This window comes from Nansenia antarctica (assembly GCF_963989245.1).
Source record: "Nansenia antarctica genome assembly, chromosome: 2".
In the NCBI taxonomy this organism is placed as follows: Eukaryota; Metazoa; Chordata; class Actinopteri; order Argentiniformes; family Microstomatidae; genus Nansenia; species Nansenia antarctica.
Window position 1 is genome coordinate 70,719,071 of NC_137675.1, and position 26,577 is coordinate 70,745,647.

At 44.1% G+C, this 26,577-nt stretch overlaps 1 protein-coding gene and 1 pseudogene across 2 annotated transcripts in view; both read left to right on the forward strand.

Moving 5' to 3' along the window:
- Positions 1-3,337, forward strand: part of ppp1r1b (protein phosphatase 1, regulatory (inhibitor) subunit 1B) — a 20,352-nt gene extending 17,015 nt beyond the window's left edge. Inside the window, exon 5 of the mRNA XM_080523756.1 lies at positions 607-3,337. Within this exon, the coding sequence (XP_080379882.1) occupies positions 607-776 (170 nt within the window). The 3' untranslated portion in view covers positions 777-3,337. The remainder of the gene's footprint in view (positions 1-606) is intronic.
- A 4,224-nt stretch (positions 3,338-7,561) lies between these two features.
- LOC308150535 lies at positions 7,562-23,260 on the forward strand (annotated as a pseudogene). The gene is made up of 10 exons: positions 7,562-7,707; positions 8,035-8,524; positions 8,642-9,262; positions 9,383-9,532; positions 9,620-9,948; positions 17,816-17,966; positions 21,490-21,819; positions 21,937-22,547; positions 22,664-22,813; positions 22,901-23,260. The product of its transcript is annotated as an uncharacterized misc_RNA (transcript).
- The last annotated feature ends 3,317 nt before the right edge of the window (positions 23,261-26,577 follow it).

Here is a 26,577-nt window from a genome sequence, read left to right on the forward strand (position 1 = left end):
AAAACACACTTTCACTGGCTACTGCTGTCGTTATTTCCAAATTAATCTGTCGCATTAGTAATCTGGCTGGATTACACAAGGGGAGAGTGGGGATCTTAAAGACTACAGCAATAACGACATTATTGTAGACAGAGAACATTCCACTGGGGCAGCCACATACCGTCATAATCATACAGTACTCAGTCTACTTGTACATACCTGTCAAATATGTACAGTATTTGGGCAATATCCTATTACCTAGCAGGCATAATTAGGCATACCTAGCAGGGGAGGCTGGTGGAGGTAGAAATCAGAGGACGGGCTCATTGGTATTCCATGCATTACAATGAACCTTTCCTCTGATTTCTACCTCCACCAGCCTCCACTGGTACCGACTCACTAGGAGAGGCGTAAGTTTGCCCAAATGAATGATACAGTAGGTAGAAACTACTAACAGTGGAGCTAATTGGTGTAATGTGAGTGACCTTATTTCCCTGGTGTCTTCTATCCATCTTCCCTGTATGTCTTAGGAATGCAGTACAAGCTAAGAGCCATCAAACACATAAACAGATGAGTTACTTGCTCTAATTTGTTACGTCTTCTGACATCATCTCTTGCCCCCCTCAGAACCCCAAGCAACGGTCCCCGCAGGCCAAACAGAGAAGGCGTCCGGCGTGACGGGCACTGCCAAGCAGATCAAAGGAGATGATGTGGAGGAAGAAAACGAAGAAGAAGAAGAAGAAGAGGAAAAAGAAGAGGAAAAGACAGCGGAGGAGAGCAGGCGGGGGAGTGATTGAGAAAGACGGGGAGAGAGTGGAGGAGGGAGAGAGAGAGAGAGAGAGAGTGTGTGTGTAACAGTGTGAAATCTAAAGAGTACTTCTGAACTCAAACATAAAGGGAGAGAAGAGATATGCAGGTGTATGAATGAGTGTGATGTGAGAATGTCTGAATGAGAGAGCAAGAGCTAGTTTGTGTGACTGGTAGAGATTTAATGTGAGTGAGTAAATGGATATGCTATTGGCTAATTTGAATGAGTGAAAGATCAAGAAATCTGTATATCAGTAATCTTTAGAGAATGAAAGAGCGAGAGAGAGAGAGAGAGAGAGAGAGAGAGAGAGAGAGAGAGAGAGAGAGAGAGAGAGGAGGAGGAGGAGGAGGAGGAGGAGGAGGAGGAGGTCGGAGGTAGGAGGTAGAGGGTTCTGGGCAGACAGAAAGTCATATGCCCCTTTATGAAGAGGTGAGGAGTGATCCAACACCACATCATAAAGAACAGTCTGCAGACGCCACATCGGCCCCAGAGTCTCCAAAGAATTCATGACAGTAGATTGGCCAAGGTCATCAAAGGTCACCATGACAACAGGCCCCTCACAGCAACACTAGTCTTCTCCATGTCAGGGGCCTCATTTTCTATGACACACACACACACACACACACACACACACACACACACACACCTCACTCGCTTCTAAAGCTCCATAAGACTAACTTACACGTTCCTTTCAAATACATTTGAAAAGTCTTTGTTATATGTTTAGGCTATGTGAACTACTTTTCACCCTGGCCTAGATTGGAAATGTAATATGGAACATAATATTGTATATATCTGGCCCTAGAAGAAATATGCTCGTACTGCCATCTTGTGGTAATAGACAGGACCTCATAGATCCAAATGTATACAAAGGTTTTTGAATAAGAAACCATGCATAGGGATGAAGTATGCATGTGATTAATCTAAATGATCCACATTTGTAATTTCTATATTAATAGTTTTCATATTTTTAGGATACATCTGGGGAGGTAACATTTGAATCTGGTCAAAGGAATCTTCTTTTGCATCTTGAAGTGTTGATAATCATTCATGCAACCTACTCTGGGTTAATGGAAGCGCCAAATGATTTTTGAAAAAGTGTGAAATTTCTGATTAAATTATTAGACATTTAGTAAACAGACAGTCAGGCGTGCTTTCTCAGTCTTAAATCATCACCCCTGTAAATAGCTTTATGGGATATATCTCTGTGGCTGGGTATTCTCCTTGTTTGTCACAACGCTTTTGTAATGTTTCAGTTAATGATAAGTGTTTTTCATGGTAGTAGACACAACTCTGAACAAGTGGGAATTGTAAAAGTACATGCAACCTCTTACACAATCATGGTCCATCTCACTCTCCCTGCTGAAATAAAATACCAAATTTAGGAGTATTCATCATCAGATCGTTGTCTCAGAATATGTTTCAGCAATGTAGCTATTTGGGGTGCCATAGGACAGTTATTACTCCCAAGTTATTACTCCCACTTCTGATTGGTAAATGTCAGTGTGATAAATGGTTTGCAAACACACCCTACACATCTGTTCCTCTCATAGGGCTTTCACACCACCAAGGAACCGTTCTGGTTCGCATTCAGCACAGCGGGAACCAGAAAATAGTGGTTCTCAAGCAGGAACCAAAGAGTAGAACCGTGAGGTCGTGAGTGGGTGTGTCATATTCTAGGCTGCAAAGACCAGCAAGAAGGAAGGAGACAACATTTAATCTAATCAAAATCTAATCATTAGTGATAAAAAAAAGTTTAATAATTCTCTCCATCTTCCTCACATGCTCAGCAAGCACGTGTACATGCGTGAACGCGAATTTCGTAAGCCATTTCTATTCCAGTAATGGAGCAGCTGGTTAGTAAGAGAACGTGTGTAGAAAGAGTATTTTATTTTGTTTCATAGAAAATAGTGTTTATTTCACTGTAGTGGAAGATATTATTATACAAATTTCCAGTGAAGTAGCTGCCATCTTATTGTGACATTTTTGTTTATCCCGCCCCTACATCACCCAGCGTTGATGACACGGATGGTTCCGGTTACACTGGTATCAATGCGGGCTAGTTCGCCAGACAGCACTAAGGTTCGGAGGTTCCAGAACGCAAACGGGAACGGTTCCGTGGCGGTGTGAAAGCCCTATCAGGGTGTCATAGATTATATTGCTTTGGAATGTCTAAATCTGTACCAATTTGGTGTACCAATGTAATTGTTATGATTCTTGGTTTTGTTTGACAATTTCATTTTTGTATTCTCTTGATTTGCCTGAGTGTCTCTGGCCAGCCTGTAAAAGCTTGGGGACACTGTGGAACTGCGGTCTCCCTACAGTGGCTCTGGAGTGAACATGTTCCTCCTTCCTCAAGTCTCTCTCTCTCCATCATATTCCCCTCCATGGTCCCTAGACGACTGCCACGGCAACAGAACTCTAATCCACACTTAGTTTTCTTTATTTCACTTCTTGCTTAAAAAAAACTTAAACTTAAACTTAAACTTAAAAAAATAAAAACATTTCAAAGTAAACAACAATTACAATATGTTATCTAAATAAACAAAGTTCCTGTTTTCCTTGAGGTTTCTGTTTTCCATGTGTGTGTGTGTGTGTGTGTGTGTGTGTGTGTGTGTGTGTGTGTGTGTGTGTGTGTGTGTGTGTGTGTGTGTGTGTGGGTGTGTGTGTGTGTGTGTGTGCGTGCGTGCGTGCGTGCATGCGCGTGTGCACTAGTGTGTACTTTCTTTAGTGTTTCCAGGTGTACATTAATAGCAATCTCAGCCTTTAGCTTATTGGGCAGGCTCTTCAGTACAATAACGCGGGCCTCCAGATCCTTGCTGACGTGCCTGAACTGCATGTAGTGCTTGATGGCGTCGATGTGGCTCTGAAAGGCACTAGTTGTACATCCATAGTACATCATGATGCGATGATCACACACAAACGCACGCACACACACACACACACACACACACACACACACACACACACACACACACACACACACACACACACACGGAAAACCGGAATTTTAGGAAAACAGGAATTTTAGGAAAACAGGAACTTTATTAGCGATGATCATCAGACAGCCAGTGGTAGTACAGGTTATCAGGACGGAAATGAGAGAGATAAAAGGAGAGAGAGAAGAGTGAGAAAGGAAGAGTCAACATACAAGAGATGGTCCACGCTGCAGTCTGTGTTAGTTGCGTCGGCTTGGGTGTGGCTGACGTGGCTGGATGGAGCCTGTAGCTCCCTCTGCTCAACCTAACTCTCTGAGAGTCACGACCAGCTATCTATCTTCAATTTACAACAACAATATACTACAACTACTGTAGGAGACTCCTTTCACTGTATGTACTATAAGACAACAGGTCTACACTACCTCAAGTGTACACTCTGCTCCTGATAAGTGTGCACTATCCACTCCACTCCTTATTAGTGTGTAGGAGCTTCCTGCCTGGCTACCATCATATGTGACACGGTCTGGTCAATTGGTCCAGCCGATTTAATGTTCATACTTTTATATAGAAACATGTAAATACATTTCAGCGTTGTTGAAAATCAATGACACACTCGCTAGTCAACTAACACAGCTTGTTTTGTGAGCCTGCTAACATTGACTGTGTTTACATGCACACCATATTCCTGTATTAATCGGAATATGCTCAATATTCCGATTGGGCAAGAGTCATGTAAACACGTACCGAACCCGATTAAGGCCATATTCCGATTGGAGAATATTCAGATTAAGACCCCTGGCATATGCCTGTTTGAATCTGAATATTGTGACATGGTAATGGTATACACCTTAATCGGATATGACCCTTTTCGGAATATTCAGTTACGTCTGTGCATGCTCGATTCGCAGGGTATCCTGGTTTTTGTTGTTGTTAGGGACAGCATAGCAAGCCACATTACACTTGATAAACCAGTGTGTGATATTATTTATCGTCTTAGAAACATCTTAGCAAGAGGCACTTCAACAATTATGTTTATAATAACGTTTATTATGCATCCGCTCTTTTTATACAACCTACATTTACACAGATGAACAGACCTAATGTAAGTGGAGAGGAGATTGATCAGGAGTTGACAATACTACCGAATGAATGAATATGAATGAATTTATATAATTTTACGGTACTGTCTCAATTATATTTGAACAGCATGACGCATGCCCAGTGTACCTGAATACGCGGTTCCATTATGCGGCCAGAGATACTTTTGCCAATTAACATGTAAATAGAATATTCCAGTTGTTACAGCGCATATAAACACCTTATTCAGAATATTACATTAACCAGAATATTGACGTTAATCGGAATGAGTGTGCATGTAAACGTAATCATTAGCCCCTTTCACACATACGAGACTTCCCAGTAGATTCCATGCAATTTCCAGGGTCGGTGTAAGTGTGAATGGGACTGACCAGGGGAATCCGCACAGGCAATTACCCTGGTCGAGACCATGTATAATTCCATGCAATTTGCAGGGTCGCTGCATGTCTGAATGGACCCTGATTATTGCCTGGTCAGTCTCCTTTCACAGCTGTCCTGCATCGCACAACCAGCAGGGCAGAGCGCATAAGAACTGCCCCAGTATCGCTACTGCTAAATATAATTCCACAACTGGACACTACTTAATTTCCAATCGTAGTGGAGGTATGTGGCAAATTTATATATATTAAAGGCTTTTTTTAAAGGCATTTTTAACGAACTCCCAGCAGAGTCAAAACATGAAATTCTGTGCTCACTGCTCACTACCTTTTCCAGTTGAACATAAACTAAACTATTTAAATGCTGCTATTTTTTTGCGAAGTTACAAGATCCTTACATCACACCATTTTTTTCAAAGGATGCGAAGTTCTAATGTTGTAGTTGATCCCAAAGTCTGTTCAAACCCTGGCAGCGAGACCAGCAGGGAAACACAACTAGATCTTCTATAATTCTAACTGGATAGTACTTCGTTTCCAATCATAGTTAGCTAGATTACTTACTTAGCTAGCTTACTTTTACTTATCAAATGTACATTTTGTGATATAAACGCACACACACCGTCTCCTCTCAGCTGTCTTGCATCGTGCATAGCCCGCAGCGCAGAGCGCATATGTCTAATTGAGTGAACTCGTATTATGCTTATCACCAAGTTCTCCCATACTGTGCTGATGGACTAGTATAGTATGTTTATATCAACGGTAATCAAGTGCTTTAGTTGGCGAGCACACTTGGTGATGCAACCCGGGAATCTACCGGCATTTGGCTCATGTGTGAACGCCGAAAATGCCTGGTCGGCACAGCTTGGGATTCCATGGAAATTACAGGGAACTATGTTGGAAAGAGGCTATTGTTAAGTAGTGTTATAGTTAACTAGGTAGCAGTGGAGATTACTCACCGAATCCATTGCATTGCAGTATTTAGCGCGTTCGTGTTTCAACAACATTGAAATGTATTTCCCTCTTTCAAAATAAAAGTCTGAACATTTTGATTGGTTGCCGACTTGTTACCCCTTTCACCAGACCGTGTCATATATTTGAGTGTGGCATAAAATGTAGGGCTAAGGGGTGAAATGTGGTTGGGCCTGTACCTCTGTGACGATGTTGCCCTTGGGGCAGATGTAGTCTCCCGGGCTGAAGACCTGCAGACGCAGCTTCAATACCAGCTAGACTAGCAGTCCTGGAATATACACACCTGCACAGAGAGAGAGACAGAGAGTACCTTTACTCCAAACATTTACTTTACTCCAAGTTATCACTGCTAATGGAGGTGCCACAAGCTACTTGACTGAAGAGGTTCACATATTTTTACACACATGAAATTAGTTTTTGATAAATAAACGACTTTTCTTACTTTTCTTTCTCCTTCATTTTTATATTTTATACAAAAATAATGACCATCAAACCATCAATTGGCTGTGAGTGTGTTCACAAACTTCCTAGCAGCACTGTATACACAAGTATTGTGGTCAGAGGGATTGGACAGCTCTGGCACCTGTGGAGAGGGAGGGAGATGAAAGAGGGAAAGGAGTGTGTGTATGACATGTGTAAGTGTCTATGATGATAGAGAAAGGAGGCAGGTCTGAACTATTACCCTCTACCCTTAGTAATAGCAGGGTGAGGACTGCCTTGTTATGATGATACCCACTGACAGATGGCAACACGACATATTTAATTTAACATACATTGAAAAACAAGGACAATACACTTACCATAATTTGATAGAGGATCAAACGATCTATTTGGGTAGCAACTAGGAGAGCAACTAAAGATATAAATACCAGACAACCTAAATACTTGCTTAAATTGAGGACGGACATGTATGTGTGTGAATATTATCTTCCCTGTTCCACAAAAGCAGTAATAAAGGTTCCTACCTAATTTGTCATCTGATGGAGCAGATACACAATTAATTCTTTATGCGATTTTGTTGTTGTTATAATGGCAAAATATATACAACAAAAGTCAATATGGTTTAAATGATGCTGTCATTTCATACAGGGCACCCTCAAAAACGAGATGATGAAGAAGAAGAAAAACATTAATATTTCCTTATGATGGTGTCAGCTTATTATGAAAATGGTATCTGAGACATTCTAATTTTGTATCACTCACTGTGATGTAATAATGCACAATTCTAGAACATAATGTTACCACATGTAAGGGGAATGAAGGTTCACATTGCTCAAAAGAATATAGTTGCAGTGTGCCACCTCTTGCCCAAAAAGTGGATATTAAAGATATTCAACACAAGAATGAATGAACTGGAAGAGGCGTCCACCTCTACATTTCAGAGATGCAACATGGAGAGAAAAATTAGTTCCATGGCCTGTACAATATTTAATGAGCTACGACTGGAAGGAAAATTCTGTGACGTGGTGATTAAAGTCAATGGCATCGACTTCAACGCACACAAGAATATCCTTTGCGGCTGCAGTCCATATTTCCGGTGAGTGTCTTAACTTTGTGGGGATGTGGCCATGATGGATGGCAGGGATTCACTTGGCATGGATCCAAAGGATAATCAGAAGAAAATAGCCAGATCCTACAAGAGCTTACACATTGTTCTTTGTGGCAGCAATGATACATTCTATAAAAGATAGCATGCAACAATTGATTCATAATATTTGTGTACCCCTCTTTATATTGTGATATACTTGCAGAGGGTGTTTATTATATTGCTGTGCTGTATTGAAAAGAGTATTGAGAAAATCTGGTACAGTATATGGATGATTCCTGACCATCATATCCCTCCTCTTTAAACCCTGACCCACAGAGCTCTCTTCACAAGTGGCTGGAACAACTTAGAAAAGCGGGTGAACAACATTCCTGGTGTGTCACCGGACATGATGCGTCTCATTATTGAGTATGCCTACACACGCTCTGTGCCTGTCACCGACGAGAATGTGGAGCAGCTTCTGGTGGCTGCAGACCAGTTCTCTGTCATGGGCATTGTGCGAGCCTGCTGTGACTACCTAGAGGCCCAGCTGTGCCCGGAGAACTGCATTGGCATCTGTAAGTTTGCAGACTTCTACTCCTGCCATGAGCTGAGGCGCAGGTCCTCTCTCTTCATCCTGCATCACTTTAAGGAGATGGTGCGTAGCTCCAAGGAGTTCCTGGAACTCTCGCTGTGGCAGTTTCGTGACATCATTGAGAAGGACGACCTGAACGTGAAGCAGGAAGATGTAGTGTTTGAGGCCATCCTGCACTGGATTGGCCATTCTCCTCAAGACCGCAAAGCCCAGATCTCGGTGCTGTTGCCTAAGGTGACTGAGAGTTGGACAACACAGTTAGACCAACGTAAATGTTTGATGCATTTCATAAAGGTGTATCAGCTGCCGACTACATTCTGTGTCTACATCTGTCTGTGTCTGTTTGCTTAGGTACGCATGGCCTTGATGACAGCAGACTACTTCATGAACAATGTGAAGAATAATCCACTGGTGAGAGTCAATGATGACTGCAAGCCCATCATCATCAACGCACTGAAGGCCATGGATGACCTGAAGATGAATGGGCCCTCCAGCTCTGACTTCGGCAACCCTCTGACCCGCCCTCGCCTGCCCTATGCCATCTTACTGGCCATCGGTGGCGGCCCCACCAATGGCATTGAGGCGTATGATGCACGGGCTGACCGATGGGTCAATGTGACTCGAGAGGAGGAGAGAGCACGGGTCTACCACGGTGCTGCCTACCACGGTGCTGCCTACCTCAATGGCTTTGTGTATTGCGTGGGAGGCTTTGACAGCGTTGACTACTTCAACAGTGAGCGCAAGTTCAACCCAGTCACACACACTTGGCACCAAGTGGCACCCATGCACTCACGGCGCTGCTACGTCAGTGTGGCTGTTCTGGGTGGCTGCATCTACGCCATGGGCGGCTTTGATGGCTATGTGCGACTTAACACTGCTGAGCGCTATGAGCCTGAGACCAACCAGTGGACACTCATCTCACCCATGCATGAGCAGAGAAGTGATGCCAGTGCCACCACACTTTTTGGAAAGGTAAGTGGAACAGAGGAATAGGTAAGACTAACTGTACCTGGAACACAACTTGATAACTATGGTACAATGAATCTATTAAAAAGCCAGGATGGATGAATTTACAAGTTGCCTTATCTCTAGGTATACATATGTGGTGGTTTCAATGGGAATGAGTGCCTGTTCACAGCAGAGTGCTTCAACCCTGAGACCAACCAATGGACTCTGATCGCCCCCATGAGAAGCCGACGCAGTGGGGTGGGGGTCATCGCCTATGGGGAGCAGGTCTATGCGGTGAGACCTACATAAAAATACACAATAAATCTATGCTCAAGTTCTGATATTGTATTATTGACCCACATTTCTCCTATCCTCTCTTAGGTGGGCGGCTTTGATGGAGCCAACCGTCTGCAAAACGCAGAGTGCTACAATCCCCAGACCAACACCTGGCGCGCAGTTCCCACCATGCTCAACCCACGGAGCAACTTTGGTATCGAGGTGGTGGATGATCTTCTGTTTGTGGTGGGCGGCTGCAATGGCCCCTTCAATGTGGAGTGCTACGATGAGAAGACAGATGAGTGGCATGACGCCCATTACATGGGGATCTTCCGCAGTGGCGTTAGCTGCTGTGTGGTGCACGGACTACCCAATGTGCTCGAGTATGCTGCCCCGCGAGATACCCTGCAGAACCCCCGGGAGGAGCTCAAACTGTCCACCTCCAATATCATCCTTACTGTCTGACACCATATCTACCCACCATTACCGCCCATCCCTACATGACCCAGTCCTGCCCACTGCAGTCCATCTGGGCAGAGACAGAAACTATCCAAATAAATCCTTCAAGTGCCCATGGAAATCACATAACATTTCTGTCTTTCTTATTGCTTCTATCAGGCCAGGTGGTACAGTTATTTTTCTACAATGAACGTATAAGGGAGGCTTTAATTGAATGCTAGTTTGCAATCATGTCTTAACTTTGCTGGGCAAGCCCATGCCCATTAAGTAAGTAAGTAAGTAAGTACATTTTATTTATAAAGCACCTTTCGAAACAAAGTTACAAAGTGCTGTACAGTGGACATCACATAAAAACAATCAGGTAAAAACAAGTTAACACAAGGCACATAAGGGCATAAGAGCAATAACACAACAAGAGATAAAACAAAACAATGACCTATAGAAGTGGGTCAGGTGAAAATGTCATGAAATAAAGTGCAAACAAAACAAGTTCTTAAAACAATCAAAGGATTGAGCATTCTTTATCGCCACTGGGAGGGCGTTATTAATGTAAAAATTTCCAGTGAAGTAGCTGCCATCTTATTGTGACATTTTTGTTTATCCCGCCCCTTCATCACCCAGCGTTGATGACACGGATGGTTCCGGTTACACTGGTATCAATGCAGGCTAGTTCGCCAGACAGAACTAAGGTTCGGAGGTTCCAGAACGCAAACGGGAACGGTTCCGTGGCGGTGTGAAAGCCCTATCAGGGTGTCATAGATTATATGCTTTGGAATGTCTAAATCTGTACCAATTTGGTGTACCAATGTAATTGTTATGATTCTTGGTTTTGTTTGACAATTAAATGTTTGTATTCTCTTGATTTGCCTGAGTGTCTCTGGCCAGCCTGTAAAAGCTTGGGGACACTGTGGAACTGCGGTCTCCCTACAGTGGCTCTGGAGTGAACATGTTCCTCCTTCCTCAAGTCTCTCTCTCTCCATCATATTCCCCTCCATGGTCCCTAGACGACTGCCACGGCAACAGAACTCTATCAGTATTGATTGATTGACTGATTGACTGAACATTTTCATTGTGTGAAGCGCATTGAGTTGCATCTTGTAAGAAATGCGCTATACAAATAAAATTTGATTTGATTTGATTAATCCACACTTAGTTTTCTTTATTTCACTTATTGTTTAAAAAAAACTTCTTGAAACTGGACTATGACTGGGATGTGGTGATAACTTATTAGTTTTTTGATTGATTATTTTAGGACTGTAGGGGGAAGAGGAACAAGGGCAGTAGGTTTTAAATGTGTACAACAGTAGTCAACTAAGGAGGTCATAACTTCATATTTTTGTTTTGTTTTTAACCTTTTTCAGTATTAAGTTTTTGTCGTTTGCAAAGATTCTTTGTTTGCCAAGTCATATCAGCTACTTGCACACAAATATGAAAACTAGCTACCAGGAAATAAAAGAGAGAATCTAAGAGTTTTTTCTTGAGTGGGACACGATCCATGTTTGCCAAAGTGCCAGATGTATCTTTTGTGTCACCTTGTACCCGGTCCCACTGGCCTGACCTGGCCCAGCAAATCAATAAAAATGGAAGTTATTCTGATCTGAATGACATCTTTCATTGTTTATGACCTTGTTAGAGATGTTTATGGTTGTTGTGATATAAAATGGTGATTCAAATGGTGAACTCAAGTACAACTCAAGAATATGAAAACGAAAAGCAGCATTTTCATAATAATTCATATTGTATTAAGAGGAAACACTACTCTGAGCTCACAGACCTGCAGAGATCCAGTGCAATACATTGGCATGTACCAGAAATAACAAGTTAACAATGGTCTGAAACGTTTTACCCCTGAGGGGAAGGCTGAGATAATTCTCTGAAGCTAGCTAAAGTTATACTAAAGTTTTAGAAAATACTTCGCAGTAACAACATAAAGAAACTTGAAACATACTCTTAAGTGTAACTGAAAAGAACATTTGGAAATCACAAAATGATAGCCACAATTCATGTTGTCTATCTAGTGTTGTCTCAGTTATACTAAAGTTTTAGAAAATACTTCGCAGTAACAACATAAAGAAACTTGAAACATACTCTTAAGTGTAACTGAAAAGAACATTTGGAAATCACAAAATGATAGCCACAATTCATGTTGTCTATCTAGTGTTGTCTCAGTTATACAAAAGTTTTAGAAAATACTTCGCAGTAACAACATAAAGAAACTTGAAACATACTCTTAAGTGTAACTGAAAAGAACATTTGGAAATCACAAAATGATAGCCACAATTCATGTTGTCTATCTAGTGTAAACACAGATAGCTTATGAGGCATTTTTGTTTCTCATCACAGACACTCTTTGTTCAGTGGACATGTGATAGTACTTCTCCACCTAGTCTCACATGGTGGTTAGGGCACCGGTCTAGCTGTTATTACATATAAATAAACCCCATTCTTTTAGAGAACACTGCATGGTTGCCTGGTGACTTGGATGTCAGTGGGGGTGCAGCTGCCCTCTGGGCGTCCCTGACCAGCACCTGTCACCTGGGAGCCTATAGGGGGAGGTGCAGCTCCAGAACCGTCTCCAACTGGTTATAGCAGCAGCAGAGAGAATCCTGTTCAGGGCCAGAGAAGCAAATCAACAGTTCAAGATATGTGAACAGCTGGTAAAACACAGATCCCCTGGTCATTACTTAGTTCTACTATATGAGCATGTCTACCTGAGCAAAGCATAGAGTATCATTTCTACACATCCTCTTTGATCAAAACTAGTTTGCTTCAGGATTAAATAAATGAGCCATGTTTGGGAATGGAAACCTGTTTTAGTCGTTTTTTTTACTTTTACTTGCAAAACAGCAACAGCTAGACTGGCTTCATGGGAGGTCCCAGATAAACAAGGAAGAGACACGCACTGGTGTAGACAATGTTTAAAGGAGCAACAGTGCAACAGACAATGTTTAAAGGAGTATGTTTCAGGTTAATTATTACCATACCAGATCAATGGCTAAAACGTTGGCCAGAAGTTGCATGAGGGAACCTCTGTTGAGCGCTCCCTCCAGGAGCTTGAGCCGGAGGATGGCCGCCCCCACACAGGCACAGGCAAGGGTGGACGGCAAGTACAGGCAAAAAGTAAACTCTTAAGACAGGGGGACGACAAGACAAGAGACAAGCTATGTCAGTAAAGTTTGGGAATGGCATGCTCAACTCAATATCAACAACTTAATTGGGTGTAGGCAGGGTTAAAAAAACAACTCATTTATAAAGTAAGAAAAAACACAAGAAATACTCTTCAAATATTGATTGCATTTGCAATATTGATATTGACCTCTACAGCAAACGCAATACATATTTGAAGAGCATTTCTAGTGAGTGCAGGTTTTTTCCTTCATAAAAGAGACAAGAGATGGACACTTTATATCTGGGGAAATTTAAACAGATTAAAGGGAACCAATTGATGAATATCATTATCAACCTAGACGGGAAGGATGACACAGCATCCTTTGGGAACAAGAAACACAACACCAGGCTGCGACCGCAAATCATTTCTTATTGGTTGGTAGTAGTTCAGAGGAGGACATCCTTAATCCCCGAGGCAATATACCGTAAAAGGCCAGGAATGCCACCATCATAGACCCGCCCTGACAGACAGACAATGGAAAGTGCTTTAAAAAGGGATGTTTCCCAAAACCTGATAATCCCAGCCCTAACCCGCCGGCCCCCAGGGAAGGAAGACGATGAGACAACGAATTAGTCCGTCTGCCTCCGACACCTTTCAGAATGGGCTTCAAAGCCGGGAATCAGGAATTGGTCGAATCCGTATAGACAATGTCACAGTCAATACAAAATGGCCCTGACTAGCCTATATCCCAGGGACTGGTTGCCTTGGGCCACCTTGTGGGAGATTCGTGGGAAATCAGGCAGTTGAATGGACGGACATGGGTCTTTCAACACCGCACAATACAGGATTACACAAACTCAGCCCCCCCGTATCCCCAATGAACCGCTGACACCACGTAATCAAAGTTATGGCTGCTGCGTGGCCATTGTTCAACACGCTCACTGAATAGGTGAAAGGCATGCTATTATCATCAACATTCATCAAGGAAGTGTCAGAGCTCTCAGATGTCTGTGATAATGACAGTGGCGATTGTACAGTATGTGTTTGACTTAAAGAAGTGTTTGACACAGGAGAATTCGATTCCATGTCAAACAAATGTCTTTAAACATTTATATTTGTTACATATTACATAAAAAATATTTATACTTGTGTGTTACTTACTTATTACACTGTATTGTTGATGTTGATTGACGTAGTGGAGCTGCTCTGCCTTAAGCATTTCGTTGCATTGTATACGATATAATGACAAATAAACTTGAAAATAGTTTAGTAATAAGTACTGTTCTATGAGATTGCCGTTGCTAGTACTTGCTAGGACCCTAACCCTGACCCTAACCCAAGGACATTTGTGACACAGTCTGATCAATTGTCCGCATGTCGGCAACCAATAAAAATGTTCAGACTTTTCTTTTGAAACACGGAACTACGTTTCAACGTTGTTGAGAATCACAACACAAACTCGCTAGTCAAGCCAAAATACTGCAAGGCAATGGATTAGGTGAGTAATCCCCACTGCTACCTAGTTAAGTATAACACTACTTTACATTATTAGAAGGCTCACAAAACAAGCTGTGTTAGTTGACTAGCGATGTGATTTTCAACAACTCGGAAATGTATTCAAATTTTCAGAACGAAAAGTCTGATCATTACATCAGATACCGACATGAGGACCAAAACATTAGAACGTGTCACATCATTGACATGTTACTGAACACCTGCCTCTACCTGTGGCTGCCAGAGCAATGTAGCAGTGGACATGACTGCGCAGCGCATGGAGGTTGTGAGGGATTATGGGTAGGCCGTGAAGAATCAGCTCCAGGAAGTCAGAGGGTAAGACAGAGGCCAGATCCCAGTCTAACGCTGAGACCACCGCAAGTTCCAACTGCTGTAAAACACACACACACACACACACACACACACACACAATCACAATCAGTTGCATAATGGACTAGTATACACGTTTCAATGGCAAACCAGCTTCCATGATATACAGACCCCTGCACAAGTAATGGGACAGTGAAGCAATTGTTGAAGACGAACAAATGATTCAGTGTCCCATTACTTACACTGGGGCTGTATACACCTTCTTTCATATCAATAATCCCTTTCACATAGAACCTGACAAACAAATGTTGTGTTTACCAGGAGCTCTGATACTGAAATTGCATTGTCAGAGTAAACGCAGAGCTTGCCGGCATCGAGGGGTACTGTCTCTCTCAGTTTAGAGGCCAGGAACATGCAAACCGCCCCTAAGCGCTGCAGGCTGGCCCTTTGAACAGGAAGGCGACTCAAGTAACGGTCCAGGTAATGGACAGCCAAAGGAAACACCTCGCCTTCACACTTCTGCTCCTCGCAAACCTGTCGGGGGGAATAGGAGTTGGGGGAAAACCTAATAGCCAATGTACTTCTTCTTGTGTCAGGTTGTGATTACTCTGGTTCATAATACCACCAGCCCTGCTGAATGTCATGTCATGTGTTGGAACTTGGAAGGTGTGTAGGCACAGAGCAAGATGTCAAAGAATCATCATTCATGTAGGCTAATACATCATCTACACTGAATTCATCGTTTTTGAAGATGGTTTTCTCATTCACATTTGTTATACCTCTAGCATCCACACCGCCAGTACTCTCCTCATACATAGCTGGATGTCTGTCTGAACTGTGCCGAAGTAGGACGTGGAGGGCCGGCTGGTCTTCTCCAGGGCCAAGAGGTTGTGCAACGTCCGGTGGTCCCGTGCTAGCTCCGGGTCAGAGCTAGCCCGGATAGACAAGCAATGGAAAGATTCAGCTGGGGTGGTTCGGCTGTCCATCTTCATTACGAATCAACTCCACTTGTAGTATCTATGAAGTTAGATATGGGACTTTAATAGTGAGGTTGTAGGTTCGTTTTGTGCACTTGTATCTTGAGATTTGCACTTGTAAAATAAATATTTGCACTTGTATCTTGAAAGTTGCACTTGCAGATTCGATTTGAGAACTTGTACAATACATATTTGCAGTTGTATCTTGAAAGTTGCACTTGTAAAATAAATATTTGCACTTGCAAATTCGATTGGAGAACTTGTACAATAAATATTTGCAGTTGTATCTTGAAAGTTGTACTTGCAGATTCGATTTGAGAACTTGTACAATAAATATTTGCAGTTGTATCTTGAAAATTGCACTGGCAGATTCGCGACTTTCGCTGCTCGAGTTTAGTCCCACTTCTTGCAGTCGGCTTGGGACAAAACAAATCTGTAACATGTAAAACTGGATGTGAGAGCGCAGGGAAGGGCGGGCCTGCAATGATTGATTGACCAATCACAAGAGAGCATTTTCGAGTGGGCATTGAGTGATTGACTGCAGTGATTGACCAATCACAGAATCTCAGTCCAGTGGACAGGAACAGCCAAAAATGCAAATGCAGGGTGCAGATCAGTAATAAGACAGACAGTAATACTTAAAACTGACAGAAAGACAGTAATACTAATGCTACATGATAGCTATTTCTTTCCGCGCTGCTACAGGTATGTGGTCCACTAGGGTACGCTCGTGTTCGCTGCTGTACTTTTACCATGGCTGCGTTAGTAAATTCGCAGTGTGCGCTCACTGCCGGAGTTACTAATTGCAGGGTGAGGACTGCCTTGTTATGATGATACCCACTGACAGATGGCAACACGACATATTTAATACATACATTGAAAAACAAGGACAATACACTTACCATAATTTGAGGATCAAACGATCTATTTGGGTAGCAACTTGGGAGAGCACGTTTGAGGACGGGCATGTATGTGTGTGAATATTATCTTCCCTGTACCACAAAAGCAGTAATAAAGGTTCCTACCTAATTTGTCATCTGATGGAGCAGATACACAATTAATTATTTATGCGATTTTGTTGTTGTTATAATGACTAAATATATACAACAAACGTCAATATGGTTTAAATGATGCTGTCATTTCATACAGGGCACCCTCAAAAACGAGATGATGAAGAAGAAGAAGAACATTAATATTTCCTTATGATGGTGTCAGCTTATTATGAAAATGGTATCTGAGACATTCTAATTTTGTATCACTCACTGTGATGTAATAATGCACAGTTCTAGAACATAATGTTACCACATGTAAGGGGAATGAAGGTTCACATTGCTCAGAGGAATATAGTTGCAGTGTGCCACCTCTTGCCCAAAAAGTGGATATTAAAGATATTTAACACAAGAATGAATGAACTGGAAGAGGCGTCCACCTCTACATTTCAGAGATGCAACATGGAGAGAAAAAATGAGTTCCATGGCCTGTACAATATTTAATGAGCTACGACTGGAAGGAAAATTCTGTGACGTGGTGATTAAAGTCAATGGCATCGACTTCAACGCACACAAGAATATCCTTTGCGGCTGCAGTCCATATTTCCGGTGAGTGTCTTAACTTTGTGGGGATGTGGCCATGATGGATGGCAGGGATTCACTTGGCATGGATCCAAAGGATAATCAGAAGAAAATAGCCAGATCCTACAAGAGCTTACACATTGTTCTTTGTGGCAGCAAAGTAAAATGATACATTCTATAAAAGATAGCATGCAACAATTGATTCATAATATTTGTGTACCCCTCTTTATATTGTGATATACTTGCAGAGGGTGTTTATTATATTGCTGTGCTGTATTGAAAAGAGTATTGAGAAAATCTGGTACAGTATATGGATGATTCCTGACCATCATATCCCTTCTCTTTAAACCCTGACCCACAGAGCTCTCTTCACAAGTGGCTGGAACAACTTAGAAAAGCGGGTGAACAACATTCCTGGTGTGTCACCGGACATGATGCGTCTCATTATTGAGTATGCCTACACACGCTCTGTGCCTGTCACCGACGAGAATGTGGAGCAGCTTCTGGTGGCTGCAGACCAGTACTGATCCACAGTACTGGTCACAGCCTGATCCACAGGCTATTCACATCATAGCGGGGGACTTTAATCATGTCGACCTGAAGGCAGTACTACCCAAGTTCTACCAGCATGTAAAATGTGCAACGAGAGGAGAAAAAACACTGGATAAGGTATACACCAACATCAAACGTGCTTACAAGGCTAGTCCGCTAGCTCATCTAGGCATGTCTGACCATGTGTCAATCCTCCTGATTCCTGCATACACTACAATGGGGAAAAGTGCTCCCACCACCACTAAGACTGTCAGAACCTGGCCAGAAGGGTCCGCTCCACTGCAGATCTGCCTAAATGACACCCTATGGCAGGAATATGAGCATGAGGACCTGGAACAGTACACGTCGTCGGTTCTGAACCACATAGTGAACTGCACCAACTCAGTCACCGTGGACAAACGGGTCCGGGTCTACCCCAACACGAAGCCATGGATGACTGGGAAGGTCCAAAAACTGATAAATGAGAGGGACAACGCCTTCTTCGCAGGGAAGCGCACACCGCTGTACAGCTCCACCAGGGCCAACCTAAAGCGCGGCATCAAAGCGGCCAAGGCAGAGCACAGAGAGAAGATTGAGGAATGCCTCCTGAGCAACGACTCCAGGCGGATGTGGCAGGGGGTTCAGCAGATGACAAACTTCAGAGCCAACAGGCTCACAGCCGCAGAGGACGACCCCCTGCTGGCGGGAAAGCTGAACACCTTCTACGCCCGGTTCGACGAGGGGCGAACGGAGGTAACCACAACACAAACACCACTCTCTCCAGCTCTCAGCAGCCTCACCCTCACAGAGCACGAGGTGAGACGCATACTGAAGGCGGTGGACCCCAGGAAAGCCTCGGGGCCGGATGGCGTCCTGGGACGGGTGCTGAGAGACTGCGCCGACCAGCTGGCCGGGGTTTTCACCAACATCTTTAACCAGTCCCTGTCCCAGGCCACCGTCCCACCCTGCCTGAAAACCTCAACTATCATCCCAGTCCCGAAGAAAAGCATGGTGAGCTGCCTAAACGACTACCGCCCGGTGGCACTCACACCAATCATCATGAAGTGCTTCGAGAAACTAGTCCGGGCCCACATACTCACACGCCTCCCGCCCAACCTGGATCCATACCAGTTCGCCTACGGAGCCCACAGGTCCACAGAGGACGCCATAGCGACGACTCTCCACGCCACTCTATCCCACCTGGAGAGGGGAAACAGCTACGCGAGACTGCTCTTCGTGGACTTCAGCTCCGCCTTCAACACCATCCTTCCAGACAGGCTAGTGACCAAACTACTAGACCTGGGTCTATCACACTCTATATGTGCGTGGATCAAGGACTTCCTGACCGACCGCCCCCACAGGGTGCGGGTGGGCCCCCACACCTCCACAGCCCTCAGCACTGGGTCACCCCAGGGCTGCGTGCTAAGCCCCATCCTCTACAACCTCTACACCCACGACTTCACCCCCGTCCACCCCAGCAACTACATCGTAAAGTTTGCAGACGACACCACCGTGGTGGGATGTATCTCGGGGGGGGACGAGGCGGCGTACAGGGATGAGGTAGAGCAACTGAGCAAGCTGTGCAAGGTTAACAACCTGCTGCTAAACAAGTCAAAGACCCAGGAATTCATCGTAGACTTCAGGAGGAAAAGTCTGAGATCCAGCCCCTGCTCATCGACGGAGAGAGCGTGGAGAGAGTCTCAACCCTCCGATTCCTGGGACACAACATGCGGGATGACCTGGCCTGGAAGGACAACACTAAAGGCACCATCAAGAGGGCACAACAGCGGCTATACACCCTGAGATGCCTCAGGAAACAACACAACAAACAGGAGATACTGGTGGCCTTCTACCACGGCGCAGTGGAGAGCATCCTCACCTTCGGCATCTCCAACTGGTTCCACAGCTGCACAACAGCGGAGAGAAACGAGCTACAGAGAGTCGTGAGAACAGCACAGAAGATCACCGGCGCCCCCCTCCCCTCTCTGGAGGAGCTGTACAAAAAACGCTGTCTCAGGAGGGCCTCCAAGATCTCCAAGGACCCGACCCACCCTGGGCACGTACACTTTGTCAAGCTGCCCTCGAACAGGAGGTACAGGACCCCGGCCGCTAAGACAAACAGACTGAAGGACTGCTTCTACCACAGGGCCGTCAAGGCCCTGAACTAGTGTTGCACGATATACCGGTACCAACGATATACCGCGGTGCCAAAATGTCACGGTGCCTACTATACCATAAGCTTTATACAACGGTACTACCGTGGAATACTATACTACCGTGTTGAACACGGTACCAGCGGGGCAACTCATAACACTTTCGGCTGCGTTCGTCAATTCGCTCCGAGAGCGCCGGAGCGCACACTGGGTGCAACGTCACAGAGCGACCGATTCGTTTGATTAGACGAGAGGCGTTCCGCGAGTGCGGGTCAGATTTCCAGAGCGAATTGACGAACGCAGCCTTTTTCGCGACTACCCATCGCGTTAGCTTTGTCGGCTAACAGGTTAGCAACCTCAAACGTTGTTCCTATGGTTCCTGCGAGCTCAGTGGGCATTAACTAGAAAATTAAAACCACTGAGTTTTCTTAAGTTGAGTTAAGTCTTGAGCTACAGTTTGGAAGTAGCCCTCTATTTTTTTGATATGCCAGTGTTTGCTTTTACTTTTCAAGTTCGTGAAAAAGACCCCACAGACGGACAGACATACAGACACAGAAAGACAGACAGACAGACACACACACAGACACACACACACACACACACACACACACACACACACACACACACACACACACACACACACACACACACACACCTACTTTGCTATACTCTTGCAAAAGGCCAGTTGGTCTGTTTGATGTTTCAAACTACTTATTAATAAACATGTTATTCACAAAAATATCGGTTTCAGTACTTTTACTTACCTGTAGAGTTACAGTGTAATGCATTAAATGCATGTTATTCATGCACCACTCATTAAGTTATTGTAACTTGTATAAATACATTGCATGTTCATAAAAATAAAAAGTGTTACAAATGTGCCGCGGTATCGCGATACTACTCAGTATCGTGATACTTGGGCTGGTATAGTATCGCAGGGTAAAATATTGGTATCGTGACAACACTACCCTGAACACAGAAAAGGCCTAAGTTCTGGGCCCAGGACAGTCCGGACGGATTGTATGCCAGCTAGTGCTGAGGCACAAACATGTACATTTTCAAGCCTGCAAACTGTGACACTTTAAAATAATGTGAAAAAAATACTTTTTGTGCAATATGACAACCCTAGTTGACTATCTGTGCAGTATAGTACAGTGGATTGTGTACATAGCCTTTATTGATGTAAACCAGCTCCTTACCTTCTTGTGATTTTATGCATCTATGCTTTTTCTAAAATGTGTTTTCTTTTTCCTTTCCTAACACCAGGGGAGCCACCCCTCCTAAATTTCGTTGTTTGGTACCTGTACTGTAGCAATGACAAATAAAGTCCATTCCATCCATTTCATTCCAGTTCTCTGTCATGTGCATTGTGCGAGCCTGCTGTGACTACCTAGAGGCCCAGCTGTGCCCGGAGAACTGCATTGGCATCTGTAAGTTTGCAGACTTCTACTCCTGCCATGAGCTGAGGCGCAGGTCCTCTCTCTTCATCCTGCATCACTTTAAGGAGATGGTGCGTAGCTCAGAGGAGTTCCTGGAACTCTCGCTGTGGCAGTTTCGTGACATCATTGAGAAGGACGACCTGAACGTGAAGCAGGAAGATGTAGTGTTTGAGGCCATCCTGCGCTGGATTGGCCATTCTCCTCAAGACCGCGAAGCCCAGATCTCAGTGCTGTTGCCTAAGGTGACTGAGAGTTGGACAACACAGTTAGACCAACGTAAATGTTTGATGCATTTCATAAAGGTGTATCGGCTGCCGACTGCATTCTGTGTCTATATCTGTCTGTGTCTGTTTGCTTAGGTACGCATGGCCTTGATGACAGCAGACTACTTCATGAACAATGTGAAGAATAATCCACTGGTGAGAGTCAATGATGACTGCAAGCCCATCATCATCAACGCACTGAAGGCCATGGATGACCTGAAGATGAATGGGCCCTCCAGCTCTGACTTCGGCAACCCTCTGACCCGCCCTCGCCTGCCCTATGCCATCTTACTGGCCATCGGTGGCGGCCCCACCAATGGCATTGAGGCGTATGATGCACGGGCTGACCGATGGGTCAATGTGACTCGAGAGGAGGAGAGAGCACAGGTCTACCACGGTGCTGCCTACCACGGTGCTGCCTACCTCAATGGCTTTGTGTACTGCGTGGGAGGCTTTGACAGCGTTGACTACTTCAACAGTGAGCGCAAGTTCAACCCAGTCACACACACTTGGCACCAAGTGGCACACATGCACTCACGGCGCTGCTACGTCAGTGTGGCTGTGCTGGGTGGCTGCATCTACGCCATGGGCGGCTTTGATGGCTATGTGCGACTTAACACTGCTGAGCGCTATGAGCCTGAGACCAACCAGTGGACACTCATCTCACCCATGCATGAGCAGAGAAGTGATGCCAGTGCCACCGGTAAGTGGAACAGAGGAATAGGTAAGACTAACTGTACCTGGAACACAACTTGATAACTATGGTACAATTAATCTATTAAAAAGCCAGGATGGATGAATTTACAAGTTGCCTTAACTCTAGGTATACATATGTGGTGGTTTCAATGGGAATGAGTGCCTGTTCACAGCAGAGTGCTTCAACCCTGAGACCAACCAATGGACTCTGATCGCCCCCATGAGAAGCCGACGCAGTGGGGTGGGGGTCATCGCCTATGGGGAGCAGGTCTATGCGGTGAGACCTACATAAAAATACACAATAAATCTATGCTCAAGTTCTGATATTGTGTTATTGACCCACATTTCTCCTATCCTCTCTTAGGTGGGCGGCTTTGATGGAGCCAACCGTCTGCAAAACGCAGAGTGCTACAATCCCCAGACCAACACCTGGCGCGCAGTTCCCACCATGCTCAACCCACGGAGCAACTTTGGTATCGAGGTGGTGGATGATCTTCTGTTTGTGGTGGGCGGCTTCAATGGCCCCTTCAATGTGGAGTGCTATGATGAGAAGACAGATGAGTGGCATGACGCCCATTACATGGGGATCTTCCGCAGTGGCGTTAGCTGCTGTGTGGTGCACGGACTACCCAATGTGCTCGAGTATGCTGCCCCGCGAGATACCCTGCAGAACCCCCGGGAGGAGCTCAAACTGTCCACCTCCAATATCATCCTTACTGTCTGACACCATATCTACCCACCATTACCGCCCATCCCTACATGACCCAGTCCTGCCCACTGCAGTCCATCTGGGCAGAGACAGAAACTATCCAAATAAATCCTTCAAGTGCCCATGGAAATCACATAACATTTCTGTCTTTCTTATTGCTTCTATCAGGCCAGGTGGTACAATTATTTTTCTACAATGAACGTATAAGGGAGGCTTTAATTGAATGCTAGTTTGCAATCATGTCTTAACTTTGCTGGGCAAGCCCATGCCCATTAAGTAAGTAAGTAAGTAAGTAAGTAAGTAAGTACATTTTATTTATAAAGCATCTTTCGAAACAAAGTTACAAAGTGCTGTACAGTGGACATCACATAAAAACAATCAGGTAAAAAGTTAACACAAGGCACATAAGGGCATAAGAGCAATAACACAACAAGAGATAAAACAAAAACAATGACCTATAGAAGTGGGTCAGGTGAAAATGTCATGAAATAAAGTGCAAACAAAACAAGTGTGTTTTTAACAAGTTCTTAAAACAATCAACGGATTGAGCATTCTTTATCGCCACTGGGAGGGCATTATTAATGTCCATCAATACGTGTATCGTCTACATGTAAATACCTTCCAAACAAAAGACAAATGATATCGCTTGCCTTGAAAGATGCATACACATATTGGGCTACACAACAATCATGTAGATTAGCTATCCATTTCAACCCCACATTCAAGACAGATCAGGCATCAAGGTTATATTTAAAAAGTTACTTTGTTGCCCCCTAGTGGGTATTGAATGCAATATGTCATCTGTACAGTTATGTGCTGCTGAACTATGAGTGCGGATAATGATATTGTCAATGGGACTCCATCTTGGAGGACAGTAACTATCCTGTTTATTTGTTATTGTTAGATGTTGAAATGATTGTCAACCCTGTTGCAGGTTACTGGACTGATCTGGCTAATCTGCCAGTGGTCGCTATTGCACCGACATCACAGAATTGACTTGGTGTGGTCAACTTCATTATCTGGCAGCGACTAGAGGCCTTTCTTTCCTGACATCTTACCATTTCAATCATGTCCTTTGAGCATTATTGCTTTATGCCCATAGTACGTCAAATCCAATTTGTATGAAAACAAAACAAGCATCTAAAAAGGTCCAGGGTCAGAGCTTCTGAACATTTAAGTCCTGGATACTTTCCAGTCTATAGAGGTTTGTTTTTATAATATTTGCATGCTGAGACCAAATTGCGTATCTCTCATTGTCTTGAGTTTCAGACTCTCAGTTCCTCTCACCACTGTTTGACCCCTGTGTTCAATAATCCATGACATTCTGCTCTGAACCATGATCCAGACGAGAGGAGACTCACATGCCTGGCCTGATGGGCACCATACTCCCGTGCTACAGGGCATACTGAATTTGAATGTTTGCAGACAGGCACGCTGCATCATGCAAGGCAGGGGTGTCAAATAAATCTTGGCCCATGGGACACAGTTGTCTCCTCCAAGATCTGGAGAGCTGGATAACAAGAGTTCTCAGACATATTATATATTTGTAATAGTTGCATCATCATTCCGAGACAGGTTGTATATTGTTTTAATCCCTTCTCTTTTTATCCAAGTAGGTTTCGAGTTAAATATGTAATTACATATTTTTCAGAACATATTTCTTAGTGCAAAAACATATTTTTCAATAACAAGACTTGGCGGACCAGCCTCACATTATCTCTCCAGTCCACCCTGTTACAAATATCAAGCCGATGGGAACTTATGAATACATTTTGAACAGCATGCAATTAAATGAAAGAAAATCAATTAAACTCTTTTCCTGAGAGAGGCTCTGGGGCTAATTGCTTTCTCTAGACCCCCCCAAAAAAAAAAAAAAATCTGCATGACAAGCACACGACTCCTAACTACGAAAGATAGCACTGCCAGTACATGGCACATGTGAAGACAGTTATATCACTAACATGCACCATCATAAGAACATCATACCAGAGTGTTCGGGCTGGGCCGGGCTCTTTGACGCAGACACACGTAGCGTTCCGGCTGTGAAAAAAAGTGTCAGCAAGAATCAGAAATAGGCTTAGGGCCCGGCTAGGACTCGGGCCGGGGTAAATGTTAGCTCGTTGGGAAGGGTAGGGCCGGGCCTGAATGCCACAGGTTTGGGCTGGGCTCGGGGTGAGATTTCAGGCCTGTGCAGACCTCTAGTATATGCTAATATTACACATTTCCAATACTACACTGCAGGTCACTGTCCGGACTGAGTGGGGGCCCTTGGGTGCTTGTGGGCTGCAAGGCCTCAGCTACTCCTGTGGGTATGTGTCAGCGACTAGGCCCCCTGAGCTCCTGGATGGCTACAGGGTGTCTGTGACGCCACTGCCCATGCATTAATCCCGGTCTGACAATGTATCAATTGCAATGGAATTGCATTACAATTTATTTTTCACCATTTCATGTTTGTTTTACTTTTTTGCTCAGCCTCTTAGACACCCTGCTTACCTCCGCAAAACTCAATCAAAGTGATTATTTGGCAAAATGCCAACTTCCCCATAGGGGCAAGTAAAGCAACCATTATGTGAGATGAGCAACTCTGTCAGGTTGGCCCTCCAATTAACCCTGTTTTCCTATGTAATGCGTGACCAATCACTGGGGCTGCATGTTTAGATTAGAGTAAATGGGACCGGGAGATCTTTTTCTTTGTGCACTGTTTGTAATGTGGTTTAGGGACAAGGGATTCTGTGGAGTGTGGGAAACAGGCGCGGTGGGATAGAGATCATGTTTATGCTTTCCATGAGGATGATCTTCTTGTGTTAAATCTGCCAGGGTTTATTATTTATATTCATGTATTCCTGTTAAGAACAGAAGTTTTTTTAATCATCTTATATTTTCTATGAGAAGGAATATGCCTTAAATATGACTTCAGAACCATTGATTTATGATAATTTGGAACAAATGCGTCTGTGTGTGTATGGCTGGCAGTGTTAGAGGGGGACTCCTTGACTAGATATTGTGGTCACAGCCAAGTATATGAATTATACATGTGACAAACTGAAGTGGATACATGTCTCACTGAGTGTATATTATGTGTGAGCCGGTGTGGGTGTTTGTGTGTGTGTTTATTTGTGGTTGTGTGTGTGTGTGTGTGTGTGTGTGTGTGTGTGTGTGTGTGTGTGTGTGTGTGTGTGTGTGTGTGTGTGTGTGTGTGTGTGTGTGTGTGTGTGTGTGTGTGTGTGTGTGTGTGTGTGTGTGTGTGTGTGTGTGTGTGTGTGTGTGTGTGTGTGTGTGTGTGTGTGTGTGTGTGTGTGTGTGTGTGTGTGTGTGTGTGTGTGTGTGTGTGT